General features: G+C 43.3%; 1 protein-coding gene across 2 annotated transcripts; it reads right to left on the bottom strand.

Annotated features, from left to right (window-relative positions):
* Positions 1 to 121: 121 nt before the first annotated feature.
* On the bottom strand, positions 122 to 9,362 carry LOC127781682 (respiratory burst oxidase homolog protein E-like). Of its 2 annotated transcripts, XM_052308691.1 has the most exons (14): positions 8,496 to 9,362; positions 8,243 to 8,402; positions 8,096 to 8,144; positions 7,738 to 7,851; positions 7,150 to 7,650; positions 5,647 to 6,036; positions 2,604 to 2,699; positions 1,866 to 1,981; positions 1,584 to 1,754; positions 1,339 to 1,498; positions 1,040 to 1,225; positions 820 to 948; positions 617 to 695; positions 122 to 454 (listed from the first exon to the last, which is right to left on the bottom strand). In XM_052308691.1, the coding sequence occupies exons 1-14, from the start codon at positions 9,178 to 9,180 to the stop codon at positions 345 to 347; spliced, it is 2,946 nt and encodes a 981-aa protein (XP_052164651.1). In that variant the 5' UTR covers positions 9,181 to 9,362; the 3' UTR covers positions 122 to 344. The 2 variants fall into 2 exon arrangements, with proteins under 2 accessions (XP_052164651.1, XP_052164650.1); XM_052308690.1 differs by having other exon boundaries at positions 8,243 to 9,362.
* Positions 9,363 to 14,533: the final 5,171 nt, after the last annotated feature.

Genomic DNA, 14,533 nt, shown 5'->3' with positions numbered 1-14,533 from the left:
CTGTGTTAATGCCAAGGCCCAACTGAATATCCATATATAGTATCACTGCGCAATGCCACTGCCAGTACTAGACTGGTAGACGTGTACTTTGGTGACCTCAGGGTCTTGTAAGCTTAGCATCTGATGAGTAGCTATAGGCTATACATGTATATCTATGATAGACGATGGCTGAGGGCACTGAAGATTTTGCCCTCTCAAATTTGTTAATAAAAATGTTTCTATCTATCCCTCTGCATTATACTATGTACATTTACAAATGGTGAAGAGGGTCAGTTTGCTTCTATGCAAAAAATTTTGATTCTTTTTATCAATATCTACTGTAATCATGACTGTTCTGTATTCCATCAGAAGTACTCCTTGTGGAAATGGAAGCGAGTTGTCGTTTTGTGGCTCATGTCAAGTGATAGTTTCTTCAATTCTTTGGCTAGTGTGGGCTTTCCACAGTAAAATACCCCTGCAAGTATAAAGAAAATTTACTATGATCAGAATGATATAAGATTGACTGATTGTCAGTTGTTTTTTTTCATGATGCTTAGCATTTGATACAAATGGTAGAATTGGGGTGCTTGAAAACAACTAGGAGATCGAGAGGTTTCAAATTGGGTCAGAATATTACCTACTGTAGAATTGGGGTGCTTGGAAGCAATTCTAGTGAAGACCTCCTTCCAGTTAGGCCTTGCAAAATGTGTCCTGACCTGTCAATTGCACATAACACATTTTATATCAGTAATCTACTTCAAGTTGTTTTGTCTGTTCATCCATCTGAACACCCATTTCTGTTTCAAATGCAAATTCATCGTACTTAAAGAGTAACCTTACCCTTGTGCCTGACACAATATCTACACCATGCTTTGCATGGTTCAGGGCCTGCACCATTGAGAGCAGCGTCGACCTGGCATCACGCTCTTCATACACACTTGTGAGATAGTTGTGCAGCTCTATGACACCCTGATTGCAACAGCAAAAAGCATGATCACCTTCATCAGTACACAAAAATTGCAAGGAGAGCAGCACTAGTTCAGGGAGCAGAAGGCATCACCTTCTTGTCCATTTCAGCAACTTCATTCATCACCCCCTTGAACCATTCGAATGACCCTGGCTCTCTTGTAACCCAGTAGAAGTGTGCCCTGCTCGTCCTGTACGCTCTCCTCTTGTTGCTGCTCGCCGTCGACACACTGAAGCTGTTGGCGCTGTCGTCAGACCTGCTAGTCTCCATTGCCAGATCCTGAAGAATTCAGACAAGGGAGGAGGCATCATTGCAGCATCAATGCAATGATGCATCTTTCAGAAGGCTGAGAAGGGAACCCAGCTAGCCTACTGATGTTAAAGAAACCTTACCATCAGCTCATCAGCCAGCTTGATGTTGTTCAGCAGATCTCTAAGAATGCTTATGAAAGGCGTCGCACCGATCCCGAGGCCGACAAGGAGAAGAACATCGTAGTTCCTGAAATCCTGCGCCGGCGCGCCATAAGGGCCATCTACAAGCAACCTTGGTGGACTGCAGAAGAGATGAGGGAGTGCTCAGTTCCATAGCTAACTCTTAGAGGATCAGAAATGACAATTGACAGGGAGAGTGCATTGACCTCTTCTGTTCTGCCATGCCTAGAGCTCCAAATGAAGCTCTTCTCGGAACGCTTGGCACGAAATAGTTCTCGACGAAAATGCGCTTGAGCTCCTGCGTCCAGTCCCCCCTGGTCTGGATATGGACACTGATGTAGTCATCTCCAGGTGCTGAAGTGATGGAGAAAGGGTGCCTGAAGCAATGGGGCAAGAAAGAACACCATCAGTTACTTGTGTCTGAAAGTAGTAGTAGTAGATAGTCAGAGCAAGGCTGACTGAAGCAGTAGATTGAAGGGCAGACGAACCATTCAAATGGAGAGATCGTTGGACACTGAAGGAAAATGTACTGCCCACTCCTGTATCTGAATCCATAAGGCTTTGACATTGTGATGGTCAACACATTACCCGGTAGAAGACACACCTGAGTGGATCAAATTCAGTTAAGAACATGAACCTAATTTAGCCTATTTTCATTTTCATATTTTTACTACTACAACCATCCCAAAATATAGTTACTCCTGACTATGCACTTGGATGGTATAGCCAGAAGTAGCTATATTCTGAGAAGAATGGAGGTAGTAGTAAAGAAAATGATAACAGATGCTACTCATATAGTTTATACGCTATATCCTTCTTTTTGTCTCATTTGGTTTCAACATTAGATGGTGTCACTTTTGAATTGGATAGGATGTGATGGAAAATTCCTAAAAGGAGATAGAAGCTTAGTTAGGCCTATAATATCATCAATATCGTAGTGCCAATATGACCTAACCCCAGAACCTTATCTGACCGTCCACATGCCATTATCTTTCATGCATCCTGAATCTTTCCATTCCCTATACTATATTATTGTTGCCTTCAAGATTCTTATGATATAAATGGATCACCAAACTTAATCAGTGTATGTTCCTCAATGCAAATTATACAACCTTTTTTGGTTTGGATCCAACCAACTAATAATTTTAAGAACAATTTATCGTTCAAGGAGTGATGATTAATGCTTGAAATTCAGAAAATGTATGATCATTCAGATGTTCAGTTACCTTCAGGATTTTTACTGCATAAGCCTTGGATCTGAAGGCCCGTAGCGTCCTTTCGCCGACATAAAGCATCAATGGCACAGCAATGTACATCCATGTCTGAATATCACCAAAGAAATCACTGTGTTAACTTCAGATTACTTGATAAGAGAAGGTTGTCTAAATTTCACAATGAACTCTAAATGTGAGGTTGCAAAGTTGTAAGAGTGCAGAATCTAGACATACTGAACTCTAAATCTGTGGTTTTTTTTATGTTCAGAATATGACACCTCAGCGTCGAGGAGATAGGGCAGATTGTGTTGGAATTGGATTGTTCAACGTTGGCCCTAAATAATGGCAACCGTAGATGTTGAGTGCAAAGTATGTACTCTTCTGCATTTCAGTAGTTGATTATGTTTTCTTAATGACTGATTTGTAGATGCCAAATCCGTGACCCTGTACAACCAACGCCCTGTGTTGCCAGCAATGATTGAACGGTATGTAGCCAAGATGCATGTGGCAAAGGACAGGATTCATATGAACCATATCGCAGATTGAATAGGCGCAGAAGCATCAATCCGAGTTAATTAGTGTTGAGGAATTTAGGGGTAGCACAAGTCAACCAGGGTGGAAAAAAAATCCATGGCAAATGTGAATGAACCTATTCCAGCTATGTAAGTATCATGAGCTTGTAGTACACCTCATTAACTTATCATACTATTTGTGACTGACGCAAATCAAAATGTGCTGTTTAGCCATGTGGTTGTTGGCAAGACAAAACAAAAACAAAAAAACAAACCCCTGCCTTTGGCAAATGTAGCACTCCAAAAGGAAGAACAAATGGAAAAAGGGATTAGAGTGCTACCCATAAGGCTATGAATGCAGATTTGTGAATGGCACTGACCATTGTAATTGTGGAAGATAAAGCTAATTTCTTATAGGTGTTTTCCATGTGCTCAAATTAGAAATGGTGCAAAAATAATTAAATTAATTTTCTGTAGTTTTGGAAGTTTGTATGCCTTAAAACCAACCAATGCCAGACATGCTTTAAAGGAAAACCACTAGCAGATCACACCCAATCATAATCTACAAATGGATGCCATTAACGAAATCCCCTGTCACTATAATTGTAACCTAATTGAGTAATCCAATGGGCTAGCATTTCCCCCTATAAAAATCTCTGTGGATCCAAAAATATCCAATTGGCTAGTATTTTTCTCCTATAAAACTCTCTGTGGATCCAAAAAATATACTACATATATATATGTGACAGTGATTTCATCTCCCAGACTGATTTGCAGGATACTTTATTATTTCATGGTCACAACTCACAACAGATTGGGCTTGGCATTCGGTTGGACCCCGCATTCCCCAATTGATGCGTAGGCATCTGAAAATGACAAATTGGCGTATCAAACCCCCTCAATACTGGACAGGTTCATATTTGCTTCGGTCGATCGAGTTCCGGTCTGACTCGAACGCGACACCAACCGGACAATAAATTGTGCGTGCGCCGGCGTCAACATCCCGTTACCATCACTGTACGTTCCGTGCAAGAGCTAGCTTTGCAACAGTACGGTCCGTAGAACCCAACAGATTTTATCCAAGACTGCTATGTTTATGGAATGATTGGATCTAAACTCTTTGCGGTGAAACTGGATAGATGCCATGTGATTTATACATCATTAAACAGATTATTACAATGGATCATCGATTTAATTTTATGAATAAATTAAATATTTTAAGAAATAGACTTAACAAAAAGAAAAATCAGGTTGTCGAAGCGACACGCTGTAGAGAGAAACGCATTTTTTGGGTGTGAAACAAATAACCCGTTTCAATAATTTAGTGAATAAGCTTAAAAAGAAGAGCGTGGAGCAAATAATATATTTTCATAATCGAGTGAATAACTTGAAAATAACATGATGATATTGAACAGTGGTTTCAAGACTATCTAAAACAGGTTGGAGTGTAGGACACGGATAGAGATGCATCTAGTCATCCTGGACCCCACATGTACGTGGGCTCCACTCACATTTATGCACACGTCATTTTTCCTCCAAGGAAAGCAATGTGAAGCAGTGCAATGGTGGTCTACATATCTTCCTTCCATGTCCAATGTCCAAAGCATGGACCTACCCAAAAATAAATTGATGTGCCTGTGTAACTACGTACTACTAATGACCTTAAAATTTAACTTTGAATTCTTGATACTCACTAAATAATTTCTGGTGTAATGTCCTAATTATCTTTTCCTTTTTCTGTTTTGCAATGATTTTGGCCGGCCCCCCAAGAGGTCAATTGTCCCTTAATTTGCAACTAAAATTTCTCTCCTTTTTTTTTTCCAATGGTGCCCTGTGCCCATCACCGTAACAGGCAGGACCAGGAGGAGGACGACCCTAACAAATGGATAACAAAAGCAAAAGCCACCAAAGGAGAAAGAGAGGGCGAGAGCGAGCGAGAGCACACATCCAAAACGATCGATGCTAGAACCCAAAAAAACGTGCAATTGCAACCTTTTGGAAGGATCAAAATTAACCGGAAAAATGTCGCCCTCACGAAAGCTACCCCACGAGGCAAATTACTGGCATCTGTGATGAGCATCCTAGCAAAAAGAATCTATTGTACGGTAAGAAGTACAGAGTAATTAGCATTTGACTTTTTTTAAAAAAAACAATATTGAAAATGTAGTACTTTTTTTACCATTATTTCATATCAATGTAGTAGTAAGTTTTTTTAAGGATATCGAAATAAGTTTATAAAATTATAATAGTTCTTAACTTTTACAGCTATTATTCTAGATTTTGAGAGTTTAATAGGATCTTATTATAATCAAGTACTCAGAGGCTCAGTTTAAAACAGATTGTTGATAAGAATTATATAGTACTTCATTATAGGAACAAATTAGATATTTTGATAAATAGATAAACATATAGCTTAAATATATTTTTAAGCGTGAAAAAAATATTTCCTTCCAATAATCTGATGAATATATTAAAAAGAACTAAGCTCTGATAGTGAAAGGGAAAGATGACGTGACAAGATAGCTAATATAAGCTTTACTTACCGTCCTCTGGTGCCACTTGGTGACGAGGAACATGAACCAGCCATGAACGAGCAGAAGGAGGTAGACGACGATGAGGAGGTGGTGCGAGTACCAGAAGGCGTTGAAGCCGGCGAGGTGACCGAGCGGGAACGGGAGGCGCGGCGCCTCCCGCTTCCGCAGCGGCCGCGTCGCCAGCGTGAAGGAGACCACCATGAGCACCACCATGACGATCCCGGTGACCCCCTCGACGCCGGCGAGGAGGCCCCGGTACGTCGGCCGCGACGCGCCGAAGAAGCCGGACAGCAGCAGCTCGTACTCCTCCCGGCTCGACCCGATCAGCCGCGGGAAGTCGCACGCCAGGTGCGTCCCCGCGTGCGTGCAGATGCCCAGCGCGATTGCCGTCGCGATGATCTGCAGGTGTAGCCAAAGTTTTTTAGCTTTTGCAATTACTAGCAACCTAAACAATGTGCTAATTTTAGCCTCGCTCTCTTTGCTCTACAACTAATTAGTTGTGAAAAAGTAAATGAAACAATCAAAATTAATTTATAAGGCCCCGTTCTAAACTCCAACTCTAAACTTCGTTCCCTAAAACAAAAGGTTCCCTACAAAAAACTCTAAACTTCAACTTTGTTGTTTTTTATACGTTTTCCAAATTATTAAACGGTGTATTTTTTATAAAATGTTTTTATATAAAATTTTATTTAAAAATTCAAACGAATCTTTTTTTAAGTTTAATTATTTGTTAATTTCTTTGCTCCGGTTTTCGTGCCATTTAAGAGAAAAAACGAACGGAGCGTAAGTAAAATTTTTATATACGTGTTTTTAATTCCAAAGAAAATGTTAAAACAAAATATTAAAAAAATAAAAATTAACTTTTAAAATTTAAATTTGACGTATGACGGCTGATCCTACATAGTTATAAGCAGGGGTATTTGTAAATTTATCAATGGTTTTTATATGTTACAATAAAATGCTTTACACTATTCATATTCTAGTTTTATGATAACGAGTTAAGAGGGTGGTAAATTTATAATTGCTAATGTCAGAAGAAACGATTATTGCGATCTTGACCACCTTGATCCTATAAGTACATTTACAAACGTTTTATGCCTGGAGCTTAGCTTAATGAACACGTGGCCCTGCCGGTTGGAGTAGCTTACAGTGGCCCCACATGACAGTGGGAGCCCTGTCGGTCGGGGAGACTTTTGAATGACCGGCGCTTTGACCCTGAGCCGACCGGGCCGGGGATCTTCTGTACCCGCGGGTTCCCCGGCCACGCTACACTGATTGGACCGCCCCGGTGGGGCCCACTTAAAGCCCGAGCTACTCTCCACCTACACGGCCCAAAAGTCGCACCGCCCCACATGGGCCGAGCCGCAGAAGATCCCGAGCCGGCCCACCCGGGCCCACAAGGCAGAGACGCACCGGCCGCCAATCATTGGGCGACGCGTCGTCTCCCCGAACTCCGGCGACGGCGACCTCCCAACCACCGGCGGTGAGCTCGAGAGGAGGAGGAGTACCTACCTTGTGGAAGGTGATGCTGTCGTCGAAGGGGACGAAGAAGCGGGCCCAGGAGGAGCGGAGCCACGTCAGCGTGTTGCGGCAGACGGGGAGGAGGACGAGCGCCATGTTGAGCTTGAGCGTCTCGGCGGCGCCCTTCGCCGTCGGGAGGCAGTACCCCATCACCCGGAACGCCGGCGTGCGGCGGTACTGCACGAACTTCCACGCGAACAGTCCCGCCATGGCGGCGAACCACAGCGCCAGCACCCACGCGCGCCGCCAGTTCTCCTCCGCCGCCACCTGCGCCCTCGCCGCCGCTCGCCGCGGGCTCCACCGCCGCCTCCAGTCGTTCCTCCTCCCCTCCGACTGCCCCTGCCCCTGCCCTTGCCCTCCCTGCTGCCCTCCGCCGCCGCCGCCGCCGCCGCCGAGGTTCTGGCTCCACTGCGCCGTGCTGCCGCTGCTGAGCGGCCGGCTGTAGTTCATGTACGCGTCTCGCTGGAGCAGCAGCGCCTCCAGCTGCCACAGCTGCACCACGCCGTCGCCGGAGAAGACGAGTCAAGCTCAAGCAGCAGCGGACACAGAGCACAGAAATGGCGAAAGCGAAATCCTCACCTCGATGTAGCCGAGGTCCTCCGGGTCGAGCTCCTCCATGATCAGCGACGCGTACTCCTCCGCCTGCTCCTTCAGCTTCGACAGCTTGTTCGCCGACGCGCTCAGCACGATCAGCTGTAAAAAAAAAAAAAAAAAAAACCACATGCAGTAAAAATTATTTAATTACCTTAATTAACAGTGAAGTTAATCATTCGTGTAGCCTAGTTTGACACTGGAAATGCTGTGAGAGTGAGAGTGACAGTTACGGTAGTAGTAATGTCGTTAGCCATGCAACAACGGAAGCTTCTAAAATGTTACTGTCCAGTGATTTTACAAGTTAATCATGGAGTAATAAGTAAGTGTAATTAAGTCTACTTGCCTCCTGCACTTCCTCCCTAGTGATCCTCCCGTCCACGTTGGTATCCACCCTGAAAGAAACTCGTTTATTTTTTTACAAATTCATCGAAACACGCACGAACTCAAAATTCGAAGGAAATTTGGTTGGATTTATGGCTGGCTTAGGTACATGTCGAAGAAGATTTGGAGGCGCGCGTCGAAGCTCTGGTCGGAGATTTGGACCCAGAAGTCGTAGAGCTCCTCCTTGCTGATCCGCTCGAGCTCCTGCCGCCGCCGCCGCGCCAGCGCGTCGAAGATGCCCACGGCGAACTCCTTCGAGTCCTCCATCCCTGCACCAATGCCGGCGCCGTACGCCGTGTCATCGCGTGATCGCGCGCGCGCGCGGCGCGCCATGGACATGGAGGATGGCTTTGCTTGCTTACCGATGCAGTCTCCGAAGTCGTCGCGGGAGAGGAGGCCGTCGCGGGAGAGGGCGTTGAAGCGGTGCTCGACGCGGGTCCAGAGCTCGGCGGCCTCGGCGGAGCCGGTGGTGCGGCTGATGAAGCGGAGGCCCTTGAGGGCGCGCCTGGCGCCGGAGCGGGACCGGTTCAGCCGCGCCTGGATGCGCCGCCGCTCGCGTCCGGCCATCGCCGCCTCCCGCGGCGGCGGTGGCTCCGACGGCGTGGGGGCGCGAGGCGCCGGCGCGGGCGACGGCGACCGTAGCCACGCGAACTTCTTGCGTATCCGCGACGACGTCGACGAGCACCGGCTCAGGCTCCGCCCGCTCCCCGGCGGCGTGTGCGCGGCGCCGCCCCCGGCCAACGACGTGGGCCCGTACAGCGCGCCCGTGGTGGGCGTCACGCTCCGCACCACCATGGACTCCTCGTCGAGCTCCAGCATGACCTCCACGAGGTCGCTCTGGTCGGCGAGGAACGCCGGCAGCATTCCACCGACGCCATCGCCGCCGGCGGACGACGACGTCGGCGCGAACAGCTCGTCGCTGTAGGCCGTGTTGAACGATCCGTTCTCCGTCGACGCCTCCGTCCGGTCGTCGGCGAGGTAGTCCGCGATGCGGCGGTGACCCGTCGCCCGCCGCCCGCTCGCCGACCCCCGCGACGGCGTCCACATGTCTCTCTGCGGCCGCCGCCCGCTACCTCGCTTCTTGCTGCTGACCTCGCCGTCGACCTCCGAGCATATCTCCGCGCTCTGCTTCTGCTCTGCTCTGCTTCGCTGATGGTGAAGAAGAAGAGCTCGGCGCGGCAATGGTGGTTGGGATTCGGTGTGGCTCGAGTGTCGGACGCATCCAATCCAAGAGGACGGAGATAAAAAGTAGGCAAACGGTGGGTGTCGTGTGATCCGGGAGAGACGACGCGTGATCGAACGGCTCAGGTTACTTACACAAAACAAGAAAAAAAACATTAGTGCATAATTGAGCCTTGATTATTGCGAACTTAAAATATGCTGATGCTCCATCCGTTTCATATTATAAATTGTTTGCCTATTTTTCAATCAAATATTTTTAAGTTTGACCAAATATATAAAAAATATATAGTATTATTTTCAACATAAAACATACATATTATCAAATTATATTCAATATTAGATTTAGTAAAACCAATTTAATATTTTATATGTTGCAAAAAACTTAGTCAAATTTAATAGAGTTTGACTAGGAAAAAAACAAACAATTTATAGTATGAAACGAAGGAAGTATATAAATATAGAAAGTTTTTAGATAAAACATATCGTTCAACAGTTTAAAAACCGTGCTAAAATCTACTTATATCTTAATCGTGAAAGAACGGGGCCTAATTGGTTTAGGTTTTTAACGAACCAAACTATCATCATAAAATTAGATGGTTATGTAATTTAATTGGGGTATTTTTCACGGTCAAGTTCTTTTGATGGGATTTTCATAGCTTTCAGTTTCATGAGGACTGACAGTGAGAGAGCCGTCTGCTCTATAACTCTAGTGAGTGAGTGAGTGACAGAAAGAGTGCTACTGGGCCTGTGGACTTTGTCCTCCCTATACCTACTGCGCCGTATTAGCGTATCCGATCTGATTAGCTACAGATTACGGAATAATCAATCATTCAGTCATGGTAGCCTGCAAGCTAACAAACACTGAAATCGACTAGGGCCAAGTGGGAGATAATAATCAGCCCAAGTGTTTTGCAGTTATAATTACCCAGTCATTAGCCAGTCTCTGAATATATATCTAAGGAAATTAAACTCCACCGTTATTACACAAATAACAAAATCACCTTCCATTTTGGTTTCTGGCAAAACGCCACTGCTGCAAACGGGTGTTGGCTAGCTAGCTCGTACTGAAACCTGAAAACGTGTGTGTGGTACTACGAAAAGGAGGGACAGGGGCGTAGTACGTTGGATCACACGAACACATTGGGCGGATGCTTTGCTTGTCTGCGAGCGGCTATGGAGGTGAGCAAACCGGTGTTGTTCGTTCGTTAGCTAGATCGGTGCTCCAAGGGCTCCGGCCAAATCCAACTTCTTCTGCAGCTGATCCGCACTGAAACATGTTGGCTGTATCCAACTACACAGGGCTATCTTGTGTCTTTGGCTTTGCCTGCAGAAGCAGCTAGCTGAACGGCATTGACATGGTGCCTATCTATTTGGAACAGGAATGTATTATGTACCATTACCAAAGCAGGCCAAGGACAAGCACACGAGTAGTTAATCTCTCTTGTATATATATTTGATGATAGAAATGTCTTATATCCCCGACCTCAATCAATCTCTTCTATATAGTATGTCGGATTTGCAATAGTATTACTTCCGTAAAGGGGCGGCAAAATCAAAAAGAAAAATGTCGTTCTGAAGTAGGTATAAGTACAGATGAGTGGCGGCTCCTTCTGTCTTGCCATTAATTTATTTATAAATATAGTAGTTCAGAGGTTAGTAGTTTTTATCACCCTAGCAAGTAACATCTGTTGTTTTAAATGTTAATAGTCATTTTTTTTATCTTTATAGTTGTTCAGCTCAAGATTATCTTCAAGGATGATGAAAGATGAAAAATACATCTCCAACCACTTAGTACACCCAGTTAAAAGCTCAATTCTTAACTTAGTTATAGAGTTGGGCTAACCCAGTTGTCAGGGCCGCCATCGAATCCCCTATCTATCTGCGTTAAATTTGTAAGTAAGTTCATATTTCTCTCAATAGTATTGATATTTGGCTTCTTCGTGGTATCTAACTTTTTTCCTCATGATGGTTAAGCTTGCCACTACATGTAGTCAAGTTGTATTGATTAAAAATATATATAGTCTGCCAAACTATATTCAGATATGGCATGGCTAAAAAATTTCATAATATCACACGCTTGTAAGTTTTCATAATGTATGATTATAAATTTAGTGGTTGAGTGTCATACGTAGCTTTGAATTTGAAAAGTGAAACATAGATTATTTTTTTTTAGGGAGGAGTTGAGATTTTAATACACGTACGTTCCGTTTTCAACGTGTGTTAAGTAGCCAACAATCAATCAAAGAAAAAGATGCAATTGGGACGTTAATTAGTCTGATTATTGCAGAGGCTTCGTTTTTCTACCTAAAAGCCAGCAAAGATTTCGCTTTTGGAGCCGACGATTAACGTCTCTGTTGTGAAAACCACCGTTTAACGGACTGACGCTAACTGAGTAACGAGGTGCCATAGGCACCGTGCAAATCACGGCTATCATGGGGTTATGTCCCTCTCATTTTCATCTATTTCTTTCTTGAAAATGCCTTTCTTTTTTTTACCATATTTTGATGATCTGTGGTGCCTAAAGCTGGTCTTTTTCGTGGAACTTGTAGCACCTGGCCTGTTGCCAACCACATGAACAATGGATTAGTTGGGTCACACAAATCCTCATCAGTACAGACAGTACTACTTCTTAGAAGGGGTATCTGCATGAGCCTCCTGGAAGCAGAGTATGTGTGCATGATTTAACAAATGACAATTTCATTTTCATCTTCACATTACATTCGATAGAAATTTACGAATTAATAAAACCATGTGAATTTCTAACCTTCCAATTTATTCCACGATTATTGTGCCAATAACCTTTAGCTTTATTTTTGGTGGCTTCTTGTGAATTACGCTGTGAATTTTGGCGACCACTAGAGTGGTCAGTGAAGGAGTAAGGAGAGGGTGGGGGAAGGTGAGAGGACTTGCGATGGGTTCCGATGAGGCGGTATCAGCACCCTAAACCCTAAATCACCCATTAAAAATTCATCAATTTAATTAAAATTCATTCTAAATTTAAAGTTTGGTTTTTAAATATGGGGTAAAAAATTTAGACCCCTTCTGATTTTTTGAGTTGCAATTTTGAGACGGAATTAATATGAACATATTCTGTACGTTAAGAATATAAAGAAATTAATTAAGACGACCATTAATTTACTCATATAAACATTTGAACGAAATTCTCTAATCCCATAAAAAGGTTCACACAGTTGCTGAAGAGATGGCCTATCGGTGAGCTGACGAGGGCCTGGAAATTCGTGCGTGTATATCCAATATCCATGCATGTGCATATCCGAAGTTATGCTCTATCAAAAAAAAAAAAATTCCTGCTGCTCATGAACTGTTTTGCTTCCTCGGACAAGACAAGAAGTTGAGTTTTGTAGCGACATAGATCCTCATAAATGAAACTTGGATGGAATATTGTCTCTCGTGGCTTGATCATATAGTAGCACGTGTCCAGCGGCGTAATATTATTTTTAGCAAAAGTGCAAGTAAATCGTATTGTTACGTGCTTCCCCTTGCCTACCTAGATATAGGGTATGTTTAGTTCACGCTAAAATTAAAAGTTTGGTTGAAATTAGAACCATGTGACGGAAAAGTTGAAAGTTTATGTGTGTAGAACAGTTTTGATGTGATGGAAAAGTTGAAAGTTTGAAGAAAAAATTTGAAACTAAACTCGGCCATAAGAGCTTTGATCGATAAATTCTAACCATTTATTTATTGGTGGTTTATTTTGTTTAGTCTTATGCCGAGGTGATATTTTAGAGATTATTATCGTGTACTCTCTTCGTACCAAAAAAAACTAACTTCTGAAAATCTTCAGAAGATAATTCTTTTTAAATAGAGGGTGTACTAAATATGGGATTAAAAAATGACAAGTACACCAAACATATGAGGTTAAAAAAATGACAAGTACACCGAACCAAAAGCTTTGCCCTTCTGGGCGCTAGGTGCTCCTGTGGTTTGAGGAAAAGTTAATGATATTTTGTTACATCCGGCATGAAATGAAAAAGAGAAGCATTGTTTTTATCCTCCTTTTCCTATCAGTGAGTTCTGATCCTTTTGTTCGAAATTTCTTCGTTTATACTGAACCACTTGCATAATCAAATCATGTTCCACAATATCTCATATATACATCCTTCTTTTATTTGTGCGTTGAAAATGAATGGGGCTAAGCGATCTGCTAAAGCTATGCAGTAGGGGAGTGATCCATGTTCCACCTTAGAGAGAAGCGAGAACCCAAAGCCCTTTAGATTTCCTTCACAAGATTCGTCCATGGAGAGTGAATTAGGGCCTAACATCAGGCTAAAATATACCAATGTGTTGGGAAAGGTTCCTCAAATCAAATATATCTCTCCGAGCAAATAAGAAAATACAAAATAACTTCATTAAAATTGCCCCGAACTCGAGCAGGACTGTTCAGGACAATACCAAGATTGTATGTATGAATCCCTGAGAAGTAAGAGACTAAAGGTGTAAATATATAGCCCATGCATGAGCAGATTCAACGTAAGTACCAGGGGCTCAAGCCCCCTACCCCGTTGGATCCCCATAGAGAGAGAAAGGGAAGGAAGGGGAAAGAAAAGTAGGGGGTCCGAAAGCATAAGAAAAAGATGAATCCCTCCTCCCCATCATTTCTGAATCCGCCGCCACCCAAGAGGGAGTTAGGACATCGAGTAATCGAACCCACAATCAAACTAATGACACCAAAACCATATCTGAATTATCCAATCAAGGAGATCGGTACTTGAAGACCAATTCGCCGATTACATCTAGCAAACGCTGTCATCGGAATTTCCTCTTTTTTTTTGTCTAGTCGACTAGATTTATCTTTATACATCCTTGTATACATATACTATTCATACATATCAATCCTAATAGGATATAAGGTTATTATTTTGGAGGCTCTGATCCTATATAAAAAGTCATCTTTCTACTATATATACCAGTGTATGCCAGAAAAGAGGCTAAACACTCAGGGCCCTGCTATATATTATACTATTATCAAATATTAATCAATGACAATTATCTGATTGTTTTCCACCCTAATTTTGACAGGTGTTTCTCTCTTTTCAGAGAGAATTATTTTATCATCATTCTAACAAAATGTTTATAATTAGATGCAATATTGAGCGGTTGCTTGTGTGATGTGTCAGTATCATATATACTCTAGCTGTAGGACGGCGGTGTGCCGGTGCCGATAGCCCAACACGCAGTGGTTATGTATGAGGTAATC

The sequence above is a fragment of the Oryza glaberrima genome, chromosome 8 (assembly GCF_000147395.1).
Source record: "Oryza glaberrima chromosome 8, OglaRS2, whole genome shotgun sequence".
In the NCBI taxonomy this organism is placed as follows: domain Eukaryota; kingdom Viridiplantae; phylum Streptophyta; class Magnoliopsida; order Poales; family Poaceae; genus Oryza; species Oryza glaberrima.
Note: the sequence above shows the minus strand (reverse complement) of the source record. Positions and strands in the feature narration are given on the sequence as shown.

What these genes read in the sequence shown, in the direction of transcription:
- LOC127781682 (XM_052308690.1), bottom strand. Translation starts at nt 9,180, where the DNA reads ATGTGGACGCCGTCGCGGGGGTCGGCGAGCGGGCGGCGGGCGACGGGT. An exon ending in CTCCAAATCTTCTTCGACAT is followed by an intron (nt 8,145 to 8,242) that starts GTACCTAAGCCA and finishes AGTTTCTTTCAG; the next exon opens with GGTGGATACCAACGTGGACG. An exon ending in TTGCTGAAATGGACAAGAAG is followed by an intron (nt 949 to 1,039) that starts GTGATGCCTTCT and finishes TGTTGCAATCAG; the next exon opens with GGTGTCATAGAGCTGCACAA.